This window comes from Lissotriton helveticus, chromosome 5_1 (assembly GCF_964261635.1).
Source record: "Lissotriton helveticus chromosome 5_1, aLisHel1.1, whole genome shotgun sequence".
Taxonomy (NCBI): Eukaryota; Metazoa; Chordata; class Amphibia; order Caudata; family Salamandridae; genus Lissotriton; species Lissotriton helveticus.
In genome coordinates this window covers 2,028,600,341-2,028,621,503 of record NC_136065.1, presented here as the reverse complement: position 1 = coordinate 2,028,621,503, position 21,163 = coordinate 2,028,600,341, and the positions used below count along the sequence as shown (strand labels likewise).

General features: G+C 44.1%; 1 protein-coding gene across 3 annotated transcripts in view; it reads right to left on the bottom strand.

Moving 5' to 3' along the window:
- LOC144756205 (E3 ubiquitin-protein ligase TRIM39-like) overlaps window positions 1-21,163 on the bottom strand; it is a 216,783-nt gene that overhangs the window by 111,678 nt on the left and 83,942 nt on the right. For all 3 annotated transcript variants that reach the window (XM_078645814.1, XM_078645817.1, XM_078645815.1), the window contains exon 5: window positions 1,789-1,898. In XM_078645814.1, the coding sequence (XP_078501940.1) occupies window positions 1,789-1,898 (110 nt within the window). The remainder of the gene's footprint in view (window positions 1-1,788; window positions 1,899-21,163) is intronic.

Sequence of the window (21,163 nt, the reverse complement as noted above, 5' to 3'; positions counted from 1 at the left end):
GGACAAGAAAATCAAGTTGGTGACGCTCTGAGGTTTTGGACGCTCAAACGGCCCTTTGAGTGGATCTTCGCGACAAGCCTACCCAACTTAAATGTGAACGTCCTGGATCCAGCCCACAGCCCTTCCCCGCTGGAGGATTCTGAGCTCCAAAAGACCAAGTACGAACTTTCCTGGGTGGCAAATTTTAACCTTCTTGGATAAAGTCTGCAACCTAGCCCCACTGAAGTATTTTGACTTCCATTTCAGAGACTAAGTCCTCAACTGGGATGACTCTTGGTGGCCTTCCGCTCTAGGCATAGCTCCCACACCCACAGACCACGCACGTAACCTTGGCTTCATTCTAGACTCCTCTCTCTCAATGTCCAGACAAGTCAACGCTGTCTCGTCCTCCTGCTTCAACGTCCTTCGCATTCTCAAAAAGATCTTCCGCTGGATCCCCCTCGAGACAAGAAAGACTGTCACCCATGCACTGGTCACGAGTCGTCTGGACTACGGCAACACACTTTACGCCGGAATTACAACAAAATTACAGAAAAAACTCCAGCGCATCCAAAACGCATCAGCGAGACTCATATTAGACATCCCGCGCCAAGAACACATCACCGGACACCTAAAAGACCTCCACTTCTCCTTCCTGCCTGCCAAGACCTGGAACTCACTCCCCAACCACCTCCGCCTTACTCAGAACCACATCTCCTTCAGAACAGAACTGAAAACCTGGCTATTCGACAAATAATGTTCCCCTCCCTCTAGCGCCTTGAGACCCTCTGGGTGAGTAGTGCGCTATATAAATGCCGAACTTGAACTTGAACTTGAACTAAAAGATCTGACTGTGCTGAACCTGCTGGTCGTACCTGACCTGCACCCCCCTCGAACAGTGACTAACAATTTACTTTTGGTTAGCTTTTTTTCTTAATATCTTACAAAATTAATACCTGTGGTTTAAATGTTTGTCTTTTTGATGTCATTTGTCATTTTTATGTCATTTTAGTTGTTTTTTTGACATTTTCTAACTGCTTTGGTACTACTAAATGCTTTACACATTTCTGCTAAGCCTGTCTGCTGTGTGTCATAGCTATCCCGGGTTAAGCTCAGGTTTAAATTTCTGAAACCTTTGCCTGGACCACACAAGTTAATGCCTCTATTTCTTGTGGTGGACTACCATCCACTCCAATTAATAATCCACTTTGTTACACTATTCAGGTATTTATAACTACATGTGAGCAACGATTCCTTCCTGGGTCGCAGGCCTCAATTAATTTGGAAATACAGTAAAGTTTCTCAGATCCTATTGCCGCATCCTGCTGAACACATTCTATATGAAAGAAAGAAGTGAAGCATTCTCTCAAAGACGTCTCTGCAACACTCGTCCTGATCAAGAAGATTCCCAAAATACAGACTGCACAACACATTCATTGACATCCATGCAACCGTACATAGATTCCCGCACACGACACAGATCTTCAGTTCAAATCCAGTGTCACGGGCCTCCTTTGGATTACGTGCATTAGTGTCTCACAGTGCTGCCTGTCCAATCATACTTTCATTAGCACCGTTTACAACTACTCCATTCTTGCTATACTCATAATTTTCTTTTCTCTCGCTCTTTATTTTCTTTCACTTCTGAAAACAATCCTTTATTTGTTTACACGACCCTCCAACCTAACGTCACTGAACAAGGACAGTACTTGTGTATCCTTTGCCTGTGTGTAAAGTATTCTTCGTAGGATGCATTTGTCATGAACAGTTCTTACTTGGGCTTTCCCTTTCAATCTGATGTCCGTTTACCTTTTAATTCCAAGAGTTTATCCTGCAAGGAGGAATGTTCGCCAATGCTCTTCAGAGTCTGCTCCACGACCATATCTTCTGGAGGTTTCTGAGCCTTCACGTTATTACACCTGTGGATTACAGAGTGATGCAATAAATGGTCCTCAGAAGCATACTCTGCTCACTCTCACTGCATCTTTTCGTCTACACCAAGGTCTAGCACACTCTGCAGAATCGCATTGCTACATCCTATGTGGCATTCTCTTATGGATCTCACTGCACTCTCAACAGCCTTTACTCTGGGTCCTGGATCAGTCAATGGTTACAGGAAATGTTTGGTTCTCAGTTATTTCACTCTGACTTTGTTTCCAGTCCCCAGTCACACAAATAAATAGTGCTAGACAAGACGTTGCTGCTAAGATACAACAGCCTTTGTTCCAGATTCTCAGCAGCAATGAGGCACAACTCGTGGGGTTCAGACGAGATCACTGACAATTTACAGAAGCCCAAATGTTTTATGGTGTAACAGCACATGACCATAAAAGACATGCTCATACAAATTCATTTGCAGTGCAGATTCACAAAAGGAGGAACCATTTTGTTACATACCTAAACCCCTATATTTTAAGTGCCATCATTAAACACAGTAAGAAAGTTTCATGTCTCAACTCTTAAAATAACAAAGTAGGTGAGGGTAATGCCATGGTAACGCAAAACACAACCAACAAAGAAGGACATATGATTCTTCTAATCTAAAACAGGGCACAAATGAAGATTCAGAAAGAACCCCACACCATGCCTTACGAGAGCCAAGCATCACACAATATGGACTATGAGGACTGCCATTAGGTGACAATTAGGAGCATCACAAGAACACATTAAAGCAGTGGTATCCAAGCCTTAATTGCAGGATACCAACAACAAAACCTGCGGGTCCGTGTGCATGTGTTGAAAACTGCATTGCACTGTAATGTTTTGGGTAAATTGCTGAAGCTATTTACATTTTCTGATTTTATGTGCCCTACGTGAAAAGGTTTTTGGATTTCGGTATAAGGTTGACAGATTTATAGAAATCCAAGTTCTCAAGATAATTTTATGAGGTTGTTTGCTGAAAAGACATGTGGAGTCAGGTCAAGTTATAGGTTAAAGTCCTGTAAAACCCTTCATAGTCTAGCTGTCTATGAACTCATCTGGGTAGTGTTGTTTATTCTTTTGTGCACGAGGATAGACACGCTGACTCTAAAGGTAGGTTACTGCTCATCAAGAACCTATATTGGTGTGGATGAAAGCACTTAAGGCATTTTTCCCTTTCTGTAGTTAGGTCCGTATCCTGATGGACAGACACATGTTTATTTGTTTTGGTTCCTGCATTGTGTTTAAATTCTCATTTTGCAATTGTATTGTGATTGGTTGTATTGGTGTTGTGGGCATTGTGAGCTCGGTTGAGATTTCAATGGGTGCACTTTTGAATAAATCTGCGATTCTGGATAGCGGAGGAGTGTCTCCACCCTCAATTGGTACCCCGCCTATGAGATGCTCTTGGATCATGGATTTCATACAAGTTTGCGGCTTAGAAAATGGAATGCAATTACTGCTGGCAATAAAAAGTTTCCGTTTACGGTGTATGGTAAATTGGATGTGAAAAAGATTGAGAATTTGAGGCGTGCCATGATTGGGATGAAAAGCAGCTCTGACTTGTACAGTTTGAAAGCTTGAATGAGTGGGACTATGTGATGAATGAGAAAGCGCACAAGAAAATGCTGAAAGCGCAAATTGGTAAGGTTCGGAAGAAACAAAGAGACAGGAAGTGTTAGAAACTAAAGCTGTGATTACTGATGAATAAAACAAAAAGAAAACAGAAGATAACAAAAATGAGAACAACAATCTCAAACCCCTCCTACCTCTCACCTCTTTATGTCCCACCCCCTTCCCCTCTAATCGTCACAATTCCCCCTCCGATGGCCCTCCCTCCCCATCTGACCTTCAGTCTCAAACGCCGCCTACCTCTCACCTCTTTTGATCCACCCTCCTCTCCTCTCTTTTTTTCCTCTCAACTTCCCCCCTGACGGCCCATCATGCCCCCCCCCCAATCTCCCGTCCCCACTCCCCCAGATCCCGCCTTCTCTAGACATGGTCCCAATTCCTGGAACATCGTATACCCATCCAATCTATCCAAACATGCCAAGAAAAACTTTAAGCATAAGTTACTGACTCATCACCCCGAAACGCTCATAGTTTACTCCTACCCTAGCCTCACCTCGTCTATAAAAACAAACCTTATTTTCTTCTACCAACAGCACTCCAAATGGAAAAGAATCCTCCTGAACTATCTCACAATCACCAAATCCGGCAATATCCCATATGGTTTCAAACTATATACCTTCCCATCCCCAGCTTTTAACAGAAGTTGACATCTCAATTTATAAAACCGGCAACATTCTCATTCAAGCACCCGAACACCACCTCAACACCTTCGACCACCTCTACAGTTCCCTGACAGACCTATTGAAACCTGCCCCTAAACCCTCTCCCTTCCAAATGTCGGTCACCCACATTTCCCTCCCACCAGCCCTGAGCCCACACACCCTAGACACCCTAATTGAGCATCCCTCCACCCAAATCCCCTCCTTATCTAACGACCGACATCCCCAAATCCACCTCGCTACCGATGACCTCTCTACATCTCCCGAATCCCTCCCCCTGAGCGTCAACCCTCTCGCCGCCCAAAACACCTACTACGAACTACGCTCCCCCCACGCACGCTGAGACAATTAAGTCCCGGCTCCTTCTCCCACTGCTTTCCACCACTCCCCCCACTACACCTATACCTCTACTACCGAATATCACTCCTCCCCTCATCATGACATCACCTCCCCCCTCTCCTCTCTCCAACATATCCCCTCCCCCGGCCTCACAACCTACCTGCATGAGTGACCCCTCTCCTCAACGTCCCACCTCACTAGCTCCCCACTGACCCCGCCACACTGCATCTCCCCCCGCCACCCATCTCGTCTCCGGCCAACATCAAACCCTCATGTTCCACCCTCTCCTCCCCGCCCGAGATAACACTCAACCTTATCGCTCGGACATTCTCGAATATTAGAGAAGACTTCAGGGTTCTGAACAACAAGGCCCTCCGCAATCTGGATCCCCCCCACCCCACGCTCTTGCCTCACTCACCCCTCCCAATAGAAGCTCTGGAAATCTATTCCCCTCTACAACAGATCTACTAGGCTGCATCGTGCTAGGTACAGTCTCTCCCCCTCTGCCACTATGGACCTATGCAACTTTTACCTCCCCAAACCCCTGATCCCTGAACGCACCCCCCATTTCTCCAGCATCCCAGTGATCTTGGGAACGAGCAGAACCCCCTCCTCTCCCATCTCACCCAACTCTCCTACCCAACTTACCACGATAGACTCGTGCACTACCGCCAAAGCCAACCCTAAGCTCCTATCCTGCATGCTCGTTAACTGCAGCTCAGCTGTACGACACAACTGAAATATCCAAAACCCTCTGTAGTAATCAGGAGACCACATCCATTGTGCTATGCACGTGTGGGTTCGGATCCCATCCTCGTCGCCAAAACTAAGTGTAGTAATCAGGAGACCACACTGGAGTGATTATGTAAACGTAGGTTTATTCAGGTATCAGGTAAATAGGTAAACAAGTCCAGGTAGAAGTCATAGCAAACCCCACCGGGAGCAGGCTGCTAGCTGCTCAGCCCCATCCATCAACTGTCATCTCTCATTCAGTCACCCAAGCATTCCACTCATAGTCCACACACCAAGCATTCCATTCAGAACACTCACACAGGCTGAGCAGCCAGGGACAGGGAAACATGGGAGAGGCAATCCACAACATCAGGACACTACACCCTCCTTAGTGAATCCATTGACATCGCCTTCCTTACAGAAACCTGGCTTAATGACCACTCAATGGCCATCTTTGACCTACTCACGCCCCCAGGCTACTCCGTCATTAGGAAAGACAGCACAGACAGAATTGGTGGTGGCCTAGCTATTGTTTACAAAAATGAAGTGCAACTCTCCAGGGTTAAAAACGCCGAACACTTAACCTTTGAATACCTTGGCGCTGAACTCATTATTCAGGGTTCCCCCCCCAACTCGCCTACATAACATCTACCACCCTCCGGGTGATCCACTTCCCTTCGCTGAGGAACTATCCAACTTTCTTTCACAATCCTCTCTTCTCCAACTCGAAACACATCTTCCTTGGAGACTTTAACACTCACTGGAACAATACTACTGACCCCACAGTCACCCATCTCTTCAATCTTCTAGAAATCAATGGCCTTGTTCAACTTTGTCACTCGCCCACCCACACCAAAGGTGCTACTCTTGATGCCATCATATCCAATAATGACCTGGCTACCATCTCCAGCATCCTTCCCATTGACTGGTCTGACCATCACCTCATCCTGTTCAAGATCGAATCCGCTCCCCTCCCCCTCCTATTAAAAATCACCCACCCTTGAAATGGACCAGAAACCTCAACCAAATCCCTCCTGGCAAGCTGGAGTCTAAACTACAAGCTCAACTTCTTCTCACCCCTCTCTCCCAAGACGCAAATTAGCTCACAGAACTCTTCAACAAGACCACCAGTGAGGTCATAGACCTCCTAGCCCCTCCCAAACTAAAAAAAACTAAGAACCATTCCATCTAAAACTTGGTTTAACTCTGGTCTCAATGACGAAAGGCGTTCACTTAGACGGACTGAAAGATCTTGGAGACAACACTTGTCCGCCGCCCACCTTGCCTGTCTCAGAGCCGCTAGATCATCCTATAAAAAACAGATCTTCAAGGAAAAGACCTCCTTTTTCCAAATACAGCTCAATCGGGCAAAAAACAGACCCAGAGAACTATTTAAAATTGTTCACAACCAAACATCCACAGCCTCCCCTAAACTTACTACCTCAACAAATAAATGTGAAGAAATTGCCAACTTCTTCTCGGATAAAATTGCAAAACTCGAACACTCCTTCCACCTAACTGAGATCATACCCAATTCCCCTCTCGTTGCTGACAATACACTTATCGATCCTCCCGTATTGAATCCGTCTCCTTACCCTTCCACTCCCCCTCCTGCTACTACCCCTCCAGATCCAAGCCTTCCCCCTCAGCAACTAAAAAACTATGCATCTTGGTCTAATTTCCATCCTGTGACTGAACTCGAAGTCTCTAACATCATAACCAAACTTAAACCGTCCTCACACACCAAAGACCCTATCCCCTCCAGTCTTATCCAGAATCTCAACCACATCATTGCCCCTTATTGGACCAACATTATCAACACCTCCTTCTCCACAGGTTGTGTCCCGGACTCAACTTGGTCAAATCACGCCTATCCCTAAAAATACCACCTCAGACCCTAATGACCTGAACAACCTCCACCCTATCTCTAACCTACCTTTTCTTTCCAAAGCCCTGGAAAAATGTGCTCTGCTTCAATTAGATAAACACATTAACAACTTCAACCTTCTTGACCCCTTGCAATCCGGCTTCAGAAAAGGCTGCAGCATGGAAACCGCCATGCTAAATATAATCAACGACATTCACGCTTCCCTTGACAACGATGAATCCTGCTTACTCATTCTCCTCGACCTCTCGGCTGCCTTTGATACAGTCAACCACAACTCCCTTCTCAACTCACTCAAGTCCCGCTTTGGCCTTAACGGTCAGGTCCTTAAATGGTTGACCTCATTTATCCAACACAGAACACAACAAGTCAAAATGAACGACTGTCTATCCAACCCCTCTCCGGTTTCCCTAGGCGTCCCCCAAGGTTCTATTCTTTCCCCTTCACTCTTTAACCTCTTTATGGAACCTCTTACCCTCATCCTGAAACAAGCAGGAATCAACTACCACCTCTATGCCGACGACACACAACTGTACTATAAGATTAGGTCCCATACCTTAAACAAGATCCAATAATGGTTCCACTTCAACCAACTCAAACTCAATCCCAAGAAAACTGAAATCATCCTCTTCTCCCCTAAAAACAACTGACTCCCCGTCCAAATTTCTGACCTCAATGCACTCAACTTCTCGCTCTCTTTGTTCTTTACTCTTTGACAAAAATCTAAACCTCAACGACCACATAAAAAGCTATGCTAAAGGAGCTCTCTTCACTCTCCGTCACCTGAAGAAAATCAAACCCTTCATTCCACCGGAAGACTTCAAATGGGTCGCCCAATCCCTGGTACTCTCAAAAATCGACTATGGGAACGCTATCCTCACAGGAACCCCCAAAGTCCACCTAGCCCCACTCAGATCTGTGCTCTGCCTAGCAGCCAGGCTCATCACTGGCTACAAACGCTTTGATCACATCTCCCCTCCCCTGAAGGCTCTCAACTGACTACCCGTTGATGGTATATCCTCCTACAAGACAGCATGCTTCACACATAAAGCCCAACACCAGAATGCCCCACTGTACCTCACAAACTTAAAAAAGCGGGCAGCTCCAGAACGATGAGGAGCACAAACGCTTTCCTCCTCATCCCTCCCTTATTCAAAAAGAAAACCACTCAATTTCGCTCTTTCTCTGGAAATGCGACGATCGTCTGGAATGCCCGCCCTAAGGAATTGCACTGCAACCCCCCTACATTGCCTTAAAAAAGATCTTAAACTGCACCTCCTCGGCAAATACTGGGGTCCTTAAATCTTACCTCGGACGACCCTATCCTCTTCTACTTCCCTCCCTCCCCTCACCTCTCCCCTCCCTCTTCTATCTTCCCCAACCTATATAAAAATGTATGTAAATGTATCTGCTATTGGTATGTCTCTGTTTATTAGACCTCAATGGAACGTTTGTTTTTATTTATTGTTTCATACTGTGCTTTTGAGCAACTCCTGAAATCTTGTTTTTCGCACATGTAAAGCGCTCAGATACTCCCGGGTCTAGCCAGCGCTATATAAAACCTTTCAAATAAATAAAATAAATAAATAAACAAAAATTAGACGGAGAGGGATTTTGAAGGAGTGGATGATGAGATAGTCAGACTGTTGACTGAAGTGACACCACCTCTTTGTAATTAGGCTCGTTCGTAAGTGCAAGGGGAATAGATAAGAGCAGGATAGCCGAGGAGAGATGAGACGGTGTCTAGTTCATCTTCACGTACTGAGACGAATGTGATGGAGATTGATACTTTCAAACTCAAATGAGATTTGGGTATAAAGGCAGGAACAAGAATTTATAAAGACAAAATCTGAATGTATAATAAAAATGAATTGCCATTTTTGAATGCAGAAGCAGGAAAATGTGCATATCGTGCATTTGAGAAAGTTCAAGAATTGACAGGCTAATTAAAAGTAGATTAAAGACAAAAAGAATTTGTGAGTCATATAAGATAGGGTTGACTGAAAATGAATGAATGAATCAGACTTAAAAAAAGTCTCATAAAAATGTTATACATGGTTAGAAAATGTGACGAGGTATCAAAAAATAAATGGATGAAACCACCTGATAATTCTGGGGTGTCGACAAAGACAAATATGAATATGAATGATTCTGAATGTGAAGTGGTTCTTGACAAAGGGTTACCAGTGACAGACGTGCAGGGAGGAAGATGTGTGCATGTCATTTGGGCAAGGAGCGATCTTTAGACATTTATATCAAGAATTTCTCAAAGCTCAGAGTGGTGGCCAACAAGTGGTACACAGAGGTGAAAAGGATTGTGCCAATTTCAAATGTGCTTTGGATAGATTTCGATCCTTTATTTTCAATGGTAGTGCCTCAATATATGTGGACTGACTGTGTTTTTTTTCTGGCCACTGTATTATGGTCTCTTATAGAAAGAAGCCCTTCAAAATAAGCCTTCTCCAATTATTATGGAGAACTGTAATCAGGTTATCGAGTATTTGAAAGCAAATGTTCCACAGGAAAAGTACATTGGGAAAAGACCATGAGGGCAGCACAAGATCCAGGTGCATGCATAGCATGAGAGATTGATGCAAATTTACAGACCGTATAGTCATAGCTGCCAAGGTTTCAGATGGCTATGTGTGACATTTTAATAATTTCAGTGTAATTATGAGTGACATTTCAACGACTATGAGTGACACTTTCTCACGAGCAAAAATCAAGCAATTAAACATATAGGGAAACATATAAATATCAGAAATTACACCCATTTGAGCAACAAGAAACTCTACTTCAATTACTTCACTAAAGTGCACCAACGGGGGTTGTGCAAAAGCGACGGCGAGCTGCTCTGCCAATCAGTGCGCCTATGCTGAGTGATAGACTGAGTAAAAGCATCTATGAAAACTAAAAATAAGGCATACATAAGTAAATGCGCAACTTACAATATGTGTAGAGAGAAGATCCAGTGTGGAAAGCAGCATATTCAGGGCAATGTCGGTGACTTACCCGCCCATTACACAATCCCTAATACAAATAAAAGTTATCCTCCAAGCAAAGTGATAGTCCGCAAACTCGTCATATACAACACAGGTGGAAACAATCCTTTTAAACATGCAGCAGAGCTAATCTACAGATATGTGACTGCAAGCTGAGCCAAGAGATAAATGAAATACGTGACTCTCTACAATGATACTGTGCTCATTCACCATGTTTACTACGTGAAAATAATACCAAGCACAATGCAAGGAAAAGTGATAATCAAAACAACTGTAAACAGCCCAAAATGCAGCGATTGCTGCCTAAATTAACAATCAATTATTACCTTAAACCTGATGATGCAGCACCCTCACAATCTCGATTCAAAACATAAACGATGAAAATACTTTAGTAGTGCATCAGTCACCAATGTTTAAATGCACCCTTTCGTCGAAAACAAAACGCAAAAGAAAAAAAAATGAAACAATATCCCTTGCATAATTAATTACCATTTGGTGTTGTATAAAGATGACTCCTGCTTATGCACAGAATACCAGTCGATTTTTCCAGGGGGCTTCTGACTTTTCGTAATATGCAACTGCTCTTTCAAACGCTCAGGGTGCAACATAACCAGGCGGGACAGAAATAAGAATGAATGATAGTCTGAATGCACTCCGTTTTTTCCCAAAAAGTTATCTTAGATGCTGGAAGGCATGAATATCAGGAACGAGACCCGAGAATGACCGCCCAGCGTGACTGGACGAGTAGTGTGCCCCGCGAGCCTCCCAACAAATAGAACAGACGAATCATAATATTTATGAACCGGCGGTTAAGTGTGCCCCGCTGCGCAACATGTGAAGGTCTGTGCAGGTGAATGTTGCGAGTGTGGGTCGGCCGTAATACAAGAGTCGACTCCGAAATTAAAATTAAAACCTGTCCCCTTCCTCATAGTTTTCTCCAACACAAGTCTGCTGCCAGAGACGGGCATGCTAGGAAAATAAAAGCCTTGCAGCCTAGAAGGCCAATTACCCTGCAAGCAGTAACCAGAAAGCGTGCCTTGATAAAAACAACAACGAGGATGAGCTGCAAAAGACATCTTGGATGTGCTGTAGATTATTGATTGACCAGGCTTCACTTCGCTCCAGTTCACTATGTATTTATTTAAGTTCCTAACACAGTCAGACACATGCACGCTTTCTATCGCACAGTGAGCTCCCAGTTGCAGTTCCTTGTAACAGCATGCGATGGGGGTCCCTAATTATGCGTGACTAATGCATGTAGTGCGGGGATGCGGACACCAGCACTGAAATGCCTTGGTGTCACGCCTGATGCGTGACACTTGGCAGGGCTGTATAGTATAACCTCACAAACGAAGACGTTTCTGAATTCATTTAAGCTTTTGTGTTTGGATTGAATCTGGAGATTAGTTCACATAATCAGCAAAGTGTTATGTATTAAAAGGCCAAATTGTTGGATAAAATAATGAATAATGGGCAATGCAAAGTATTGTAGAGATTGCTGCAATGGAAAGAAGAAAATGATGGTGACTCGGACAAATGTTTCCAAAAGGGTGGCCAGGATGTTTTTCAGGTTCATTAGTGGTGCAGCTATTGGTGTGCAAGGGGTTAATGCACAAGTCTAAAAAAAATTTTTTTTTATATCTTTATTAAATTTTTTATATTTTCCCATACAATAGTGTACAGGCATCCATATGCATCTCTCTACAGTTACAATAGCAGTTGCTCGACAGCATTATACATGTAAACCAGGACATTACTCTCTCACTGTTTCCGCGCCGTTTCCTGTTGTGGCATGATGCTACTACACGTGCGTTTATAGGTTATCTTGGGCTCCTAAAGCCCGTACATTCTGTCATCTCCAATGGAGGGCCGGAATAACAGTATATATTTCGTAATTTTGTACTCGTATATGGTAATACGGGAAAGCGATAGTACATGCATATCAAGGCTTTACATAACTGGTCTCAGCTCTTTAATAGAGGCGGGTATCGCATCATAATCAATTAAAACAGTAGATATGCAAGTGTCAGGCCTGTATGCTTAGAGATTGATTCTTATAATAAGACAACTACATTTTAACAATAACCCATACTAAATCTAAACCCCCCCAATAAATAATAAGGGGGGGGGACATCAGATGACCGAACGTGTATGTAGCAAGTGTTTAGTGTGTCAATTGAGCATTATCGCAGCTGGGTATATCGCGCTGGTATAAGGTGTGGGCCACCACTCCCGCTACCTATGATGTAACATGTCTTTTCTTTGTGGGAAGATGTCGTTTGATAGGTGTTATATCTGTTGAATGTCTCCAAAGAATACGATGGCCTCGCCTAGTTCAACAGCGACAGTCAGAGTGGCATAGAAAGACAGCAAATCCTCTACCCCCGAGTGGCTCCCTAAGTCTCTGGTCCTGCTCGCTGCGCAGGGAGTGGCTGCTGCAGTGCGGCGTCCGGAGGTGTGAGTGTTCTGAGCATACCATCCCAGGTCTGCGCGATGGCGTACTTGCGCAGCCTCGCGGTTTCTTCCCGATGGAGGGTAGTGCTTTCCGCTCGTGCCCAGACTGCAAAGGATTTGACCCAATGCGATGCCTCCGGTGGATCCTTGTGCTTCCACCTCTTAGTTATAAGGCGTTACGCTGTTATGAAGCCTAAGTTCCAGAGCCTGGAGCTCACCCTGCTCGTCTTGGTTCTCTTATACAAGCCCAAATTGCAGACCTCCCACGTAGTAGGTGCCTCAGTGTTAGTGCAGCTAGCAAGTGTTTCCGATATTGTACACCAGTAATGTGTAAGCAGATGGCAAAACCATAGCATGTGTAATATGTCAGCACCTAAAAGGTGACACCTCGGGCATTCGGAGGTGTTGATATTAAAATATTTGTTAATTTTGTCCGGTGAAAGATACGCACTTTGCAGGATGTATGACGTTACAACGCATGCTTTTACCACGCATGCTGTTACAACGCAGTTTTTACAACGCATGCTGTTACAAAGCATAGCGCTTTGGGGTGCTGGATAGTGAATAGTTTAATTTACTATTCCAACTCCAGTCCCCATGGATAGTAGGGAAGGTGTTGGATAGTAAATTAAAACTATTCCCTATCCTAGAGCACCCCCCAGTGCAATGCGTTGTAAAAGTTTCATTGTAAAGGATGTTTCCCCCCTGTGCAATATATAAGTTTGTATAAGTTTGAATCGCGCATTTCGTGGTATATGTGTGGCGCCAGCTAAAACTCGATACCATTCTTTATCTGTCCAGGGGCGGCCTCTCTCTTCGGTCCAGTATGTGCAGAGTTTGTGTAGTGGCTTAAGTACATGGGCCAGCAAGGCCTGCACCAGCCAATGTATCACATGCGACCCCTCCCCCATTACATGCAAATACAGCAACTGATGTGTCGGCGGTTCGTTAGTCAAATCACCCCACGCTAGTGTGAACGTCTGCGTAATGGCTGCAGTTAGGATAAACGGCCCACCGGCAAACCACTGTCAGCCAACAGTGTCGCAAATGGCTGTAGTGTACTGTCGGCGTATAGGTCCCCCAGTGTCTCCAACCCCGCCTCCACCCAGGATGTCAGTGCCACGTCCGTTATAAAGTCCCTGCCTCTGGGCGTCCCAAGAAGTGGCAGTACCAGGGCATACAGGATGACGTCCTTCGTGAGGTAAAGGCTCCTCTTATAACACCTATGTGCAAGTTCCACATGAATTTGGGACGGACGAGGGAGTTTCGATAGCAGGTGAAACAGTCCGCAGACTCGGGCTTGTGTCCACATTGTCGTGCCGGTTGCCATATCCGCCAGGCTCCTGCCACTAAGCCACTGCATAACCCATTGTAATTGCGCCACCAGGAAATATAGTTCCAGGTGTGGAACCGCTAGGCCACCACTTTCCGGGGGTGCATACATTTCTGCAGTGCTACCCTAGGCCGTCCCACATTTCAAATCAGACCTCAAACTAACCCTTCTAATTCTCTAAAGATCTTCACTGGGACATACACCGGAAGGTTCGCAAAAAAATATAATAATCTGGGTAGTACTATCATTTTGGTCAAGGTGACACGGCTCATCACATTAAGTGGCAAGGTCTTCCAGAATTGTATTTGCGACCGTATTGAGGAGATGGCACGGACCAGATTACCTTCTAGTATGTCCGCTGGGGTCCTGTAAACATATATACCTAGGTACCTGAATGTGGTCGGATACCAGCTAAGTGTAGTTCTGTCTAATATTATTTCAGTCACAGCTACGTCCTCGTGAAAGGAGTAAGTGCCCGACTTTGCCCAGTTTACCCTGAGGCCTGATACTGCCTCAAATCTACAAAACAGTTCTGATATCTCCAGCGGCACAGCGTGGAGATCTCGTATGTACAACAGCAGGACATCCGCATATAAGGACACCGTATGCAACCCATCGCTCAATGGGATGCCCCAGCCTGCGCCACCCTCTCGGAGGAGCGCTGCCAACAGCTCCATGGCAAGGGAAAAGAGTAACAGGGACAGAGGGCACCCCTGCCTGGTCCTTCTTCTTACCCTGATTTTGTCTGATATGAGCCTGCCCGTACGAGCCCGGACTGTGGGGTCGCTGGTACAACAGTTGTACCAGCTGCAAGTAGACATCTCCCAGCTCGTATTTGAGTAGGACTGCCGCAAGGTAAGGCCACTCCAGCGAATCAAAGGCCTTCTCCAGGTCTAATACTAGACAGACTGTTGTATATGAATTTAGGACCCTAGTGTAAATTTCCCGATTCATGCCCATATATAGGTATAAATCACCCTATCCTTATATAGGCATAGAAATCATAACCATATTTAGACTAGGCTGTGCAGTCCAAATACGGCAGGGCTACTTCCACTAGTTCCGAAAATTCACAACGATTTCTTGGAAAAACCCGCCTTCAGCAGTCAGGGACTTCCCCTTGCTTGAATATTAATTTATCCAAGAAATCATGAAGTTTTCAAAGAACTGAGTCTTTGATGACGTTATTATGTCCAACCTTACGTCAAACTCGGCACCTTCAAGGTATAAATATGCCCACACTTGCCCAGGCAAACACACGGTGGTTTGGAGCAGTTCGACTATCTACCTACACGACACCGTTCACCGCAGCAAGTGCCGAAGGAAGCCGACCCTCCTGCTGATGCACTGAGAGAGACGCTGTCTTTTCTCCTGCCGACAAATCCAGCTCCAGTGTTTCCAGGCTACCCTTGTAGGTTGCTGGGATATTGAGTCCTGAGAGAGAGAGAGATACAAGACCTCTTCATTCTAAACCAAGGTACGGAGCTGATTAGACTCTTAGAGAATTCTTGGAATAGATTCTTTGCAAAGAATACTAAAACTAAGCTACACCTCACTTACTTCTTCCCTTGTACTAAACTTGGGTTAGGTACACCGGGGGTAGGCGTATTTTAGAAGCACCAGTTGAGTACTTTTAGTCTTTATTTATTAATGTATGTATTTTATGTATTCTATGGCTTAGAAACCATACCATGTTATTACAGTATTATTTTGTAATACTCTTTTTACTGTACGCACTTTACTTCATGGCAAGTATTGCGATTGTAGCAGTTAATTTCTTTAGCATGAGAACGAAGACTGTTCAATAAATACCCTTTTATTGAAAACGCCCGTCTCTCTATTTCTCTGCACCTCTGATGTAACGAAGCATGCACGATTGACTGAGTGAAATAGCTATCTATTGTTTCCACGACTCTAGAGATATATTTCTTATTCTTGGGAAACAAAGTTGTCATGTTTATGAGGTTGTCAGAAACGAATCCCTTCTTGTTTATTCGAGAAAGTTTCTAGTGACCTCTGAGCTAGCTGGGACTCACAATTAAGTCTAATATATTCGATAGAGACCTAGTAGACCTCAGTCCTACGTCACATCTATAGTATATATTATTCCAATGCGCAGAGCCTATTGGGGATATAGGAACTACACTACAAGACAGATCTGGGCTAGACTTCCTTTTTTTTTTTTTTTTTATATTTTTATTAAAAATTTTCTTGTTCCATTGGCACACAACATACAAGAGAAAAACAAAAAGAAATTGCCATTTGTTTAAACAGAGATCACAATGCGAAACTTAAACAAACTAATTACTATAAAAAAGATTTAAAGAAAAACATATAAAGGTGGAAAAAAGAAAAACAAAAATCTTATTGACTATGGCGTGCACTTAGTCTCTCTTTCCAGCAATATACAGGTTCCCATATTTTCAAACCTAGTCTTCTTGCTCTTTTACCTTTCCTAGCATATATACCTTTTTCGAGGTTAAATATCCCCAATAATAAAGCAATCCATTGTTGTGTTGTGGGAGGGAGAGGGTCCCGCCATACTCTAGCAATTAACAACCTATACACTGCCATTGCTAAGAATACAAATTCAGTATTATCACCCCTAAATCCCCTAACCCCTAGCATAATAACAGTTGGTGTTAGAGTCACATTTAAACCAAGTGTATGTCGAATGAATTCTTCAATACCCTTTCGTAAATTATCTAATTGAGGACAGAGTGCAAAAATATGAATACTATCTGCTGCCGGAGCGTCGCAGCGAGGACAAGTTGTCCCTGTAATCGCACCCCACTGTGCAATGCGGTCCGGTGTATGATAAAGTTGATATAAAGTTTTAAAATGCTGCGATTGAAGAGAAGCAGAGCACAAAGCAGAACAACCTAAATCCAATGAATCCAAAAAGCACTGATTCTGTACCCCTAATTTTCCTGCCCACTTATCCCCGAATTTCCCAGTGTCATCCTTCTTTAATTCTGCTAAACTAGCATAAAAAAATCGTATAGAGCACTCTCCACCCTGATCTATGGATTCCATAAGATTATTTTTCCGAAATCCACATTCTCCTCCTTTTTTCTTCTCCAAAAAGCTCCTAACTTGCAAATATTTAAAAAAGCTATTTCTTGTTATATCAAATTTCGCGATCAAATCTGAAAATTGTAAGATGTTCCCATCCATCCCCATCAGGTCCCCTATTTTCTTTATACCTTTCATATTCCAGTCTGCCATTATAGAGTCAGAGAAGATCAAGGGTGGTAGTGTTCTATTCCTATATATTCTAGTATACCTATTGTATCTTCCCAATCCGCATTTTTTTACTACCGCTATCCAGATATTATATGCAGCTTTAACTGTTTTAAAACGTGTATGTTTATAGTAAAGGAAATCCGCACAATTTAGAAAAGCATTTGAAGCATCTGCCCCCAATACGATAGAGTATACCATTGTCGAAAATGATCTAACATTCAAATCTAAATCGCCTGCACCCAGCAAGCCCTGAGTGAATTGTAGTACAGATGCCCAATAATACAACCTGAAATCCGGGACCCCCCATCCTCCAGTAGCCCTCGGCAAAGTCATAAACTTATAGGCCCTTCTAGTCTTCCCATATGACCATATAAATTTATTTAATATCGATTCCAACTTATTAAACCAGATTGATTCAAAAAAAAGAGGGATGGTGCGAAAGAGATAAAGGAATTTGGGGAGTATAATCATTTTTATAACATTTGTACGCCCGACTAACGTAAGCCTAAGATTATTTATTCTGACCAATTCTGTGCTTACGTTCCTAATTAAAGGGGAGATATTCCGTTCTACCACGGTGTCCAGATTAGGTGAGATCTCGACTCCTAAATACACTGCTGCTGGAACCACCCGTGTATCGATATATTGAACCTTTGTATTTTTAATAATCTGTGTTTTTGCGCTATTTAATTTGTATCCAGATATTCTGCCAAATTTACTAGCCTCCAGCTCAACCTCCCCCATTGCTTTAGATGGATCTGGGGTGATTATAGCAACGTCGTCTGCATACGCTAATACGTTAACCTCTAATCCGTTTGAGACAAGAGGTATGATATTAGGATTCAACTTCAGATAACGCAAATACGGATCCATATATAGTGCAAATAGGAGAGGAGAACTAGGACAGCCCTGTCTAGTACCTCTTTTTATTTGTACAGATGCGGTTAAATCTCGATTTACTTTAATTCTAGCTGTAGGTGCCTTGTATAGAGCCTGGATTGCCCTAATATATTTGTTGCCAAAGCCATATAATTTCATTATTTCCCACATATAATCCCATGCGACCCTGTCAAAGGCCTTCTCGGCATCGAGGAATAAGGCTGCCACAGGGCCGCCGGCAACTTCCATAGCATCAAAGCAAGTAATCACGGTTCTAACATGTGTTGTGGTGCCTTTCCCGGGGATAAAGCCATGTTGTTCCGGCAAAACTAATTTGTCTATGACAGTGGACAGCCTTGTTGCCAAAATTTTTGAATACAGTTTCACATCTGCATTCATAAGGGCGATTGGTCGATATGACCCTGGGGCTGTGGATGGCTTGCCTTTTTTTAAAATAACTATAATCTCAGTGCCTCCCCAGGAATCTGGGACTGACACTTCCCTCTGTGCTTGTAAAAGGGTATCCAATAACTCCAGACTTATAGATGAAAAAAAAGTTTTATAAAATTCGATTGGGATGAGGTCTGGTCCTGCAGCCTTAGAGGATGGAAGTTCTAGTAATGCTATCGTAACTTCCTCCAATGTTATGTCAGAATCCAGCTTAATCTGATCTTCCATTTCCAACATATCTAGCTGAATATTTCCCAAATAGTCTCTTATTTCATCCCTTATTTCATTGCTACCCACTCTGGTATCAGAATCATACAAGTCCGTATAATATTTCCAGAATTCATTCCTTATACCATTAGAGTCTAGGATCACATTTCCTGAATTATCTATTATATTTTTAATATCCCCAGCAGACTTCCGTAGCATATTTTTTAACTCTAAATAGTTGTCGAATATTGAGAGAGGTGCTTCTAGTGGGCACAAATCCATTCTGGTCTGCATGCACCAGACTTGGCACGAACGGAGCAATTCGTCTGGCTAAGGCCGAGGCTAGGATTTTATAGTCGGTGTTCAGCAGGGCCAGTGGGCGATAAGAGCCCATTAGACCAGGCTCCCTGCCGGGTTTCAAAAGGGAAACTAGTGTTGCTTCGTTTTGTGTGTGGGTGAGCATTGCATGTTCTAGCGCTGCCGCATATACTCTTATCAATTCTGGCACTGACACATCTGAGTATGCCTTATAGAATTCAGCCGCAGTCCATCAGGACCCGGCGTCTTTCCATTCGATAAAGAGAAAATACTGTCTCTTATGTGTTCCAGTGATAGAGGAGCACCTACTTCTTCCTGCTCGCTATAAGCTGTGGTAGTGTTATTGTAGATAGGAAACTCTGTAGCTTTGAATCTGTAGCTCTCAAACAGGATTTGTATATTGTGGAGTAGTGTGTCAGAAATGCGCAGTGGTTATCATTTTGAGTGTACACCATGACTCTGTATTGCTGTCACAGGTGTTGTGGTCATGTCTTGCCGTATCAGCCACAACATCAGTCTACCGGACTTGTCTCCCATATGATGGGTACGCACTGAGTGTGCTGCGTAGTTTAGATTACGGAGCCATTCAAGGAACCTGGAGTGTTCTTCCCGAAATTGTTCCAGAGGCCCAGTGTTTTCCTCCAGCGCTTCCCCCCTCCCTGCGAGCGAGCCAGTCTCAAGGGGCATGATGTCAGCCTCCAGCTGTCGCCGCATACCTGCTAGTGCACCTAGGCATTCCCCCCTGATCACAACCTTGAAAGCGTCCCATTCTACTAAAGGAGTCGTGGCTGTGCCGGTATTATCCTCGAAATACTGGTGGATAGCAGCAGCTAGCAAGTCACGGAAAGGTGCATCTAAGAGTATGTCCGGCTGCAGCCGCTATGTTGGGATTGTCAGGCGGGGGTGCTCTCATGCCAATTCTAAGATATGTGGGTTGTGGTGAGAATGCGTCCAACCCAAATAATAGACCGCCGACACATATGGGAGCAGTACATCCGAGAGCCTGTATCGGTCTAACCGCACATGCAGATCATGAGCCCCTGAATAATAAGAATATATCCTGTCAAGGGAGTATCAATGCCTCCAGTCATCACTGAAATGCCACTGTGCTGCCCAATTAGTCAGTGCCCTCATAGCAAGGTGCGTGACCGTGCCTGGGAGAGGTGGAAAGGATCTGTCCAGGGACACGTCGAGGACACTATTGTAATCGCCCCCAAGCCACATGGGGATGTCGTGCCAAGGTGCAAGAATGTGTGATACTCTGTCGAGGAATGCAGCCTGTTCCGTGTTAGGAGCATATATCGATGCAAGCACTATTTGGCGGCCATCTAGTGCACCCCTAACTATTACATACCTTCCCTATGCGTCTACCAGGGTTTGTGTTACTGTGAGTGGAACGCCCGACCTCACCCATATTAAGGCACCGCGCGCAAAAGCTGAATACCCTGTGGCAAATAATTGACCACGACAGCGGCGGTGTAAGCGCTGTATCTCTACCTTGGCCACATGGGTATCTTGCAGTAGGGCGATTTGTGTATGATGTCACTTGAGGTACGAGTAAATCTGATACCTGCACGATGGCGAGTGCATGCCCCTCACATTCCATGTACCATTTTTAAACAATGACATAAACCCTATAATATATCAGGTGAACGGGTGTCTGCGGCAGCCCATCAAGCACATACATTGAATAAGACTTAGAATTGCACATTTTACCTAGCATAGTGACACCACAAATCGCAAAGAAATATATGAACATAAATAATACCAAAAGGGAGAATATGCAACCTGCAATCGTCCAAACCTCCAGTGGGAGATAACAGTCAAAACAATATGGGGGTGTACTACAATCTGCCCTACTTTAGTTTACAAGCTGCTTGTCAATCGCCCTAGAGGCCCCCCATGCACAGGCGAAACATATAATAGAAAAGAGCAGAGTATATACGTCAACTTAGGGGTACATTTCCAGTGTGTTATGCATATAGGTGTCCATAAAGTAACAACAAGCCATATCTCATTGAAGTAGAGTAACGATACATGCAACGGATACACCATGCAGGGTCTCAATAACGTACATTGTAAATGTCTATGCGGCTAGCGACAACATGTCTCAGTTCATGCATCTCAA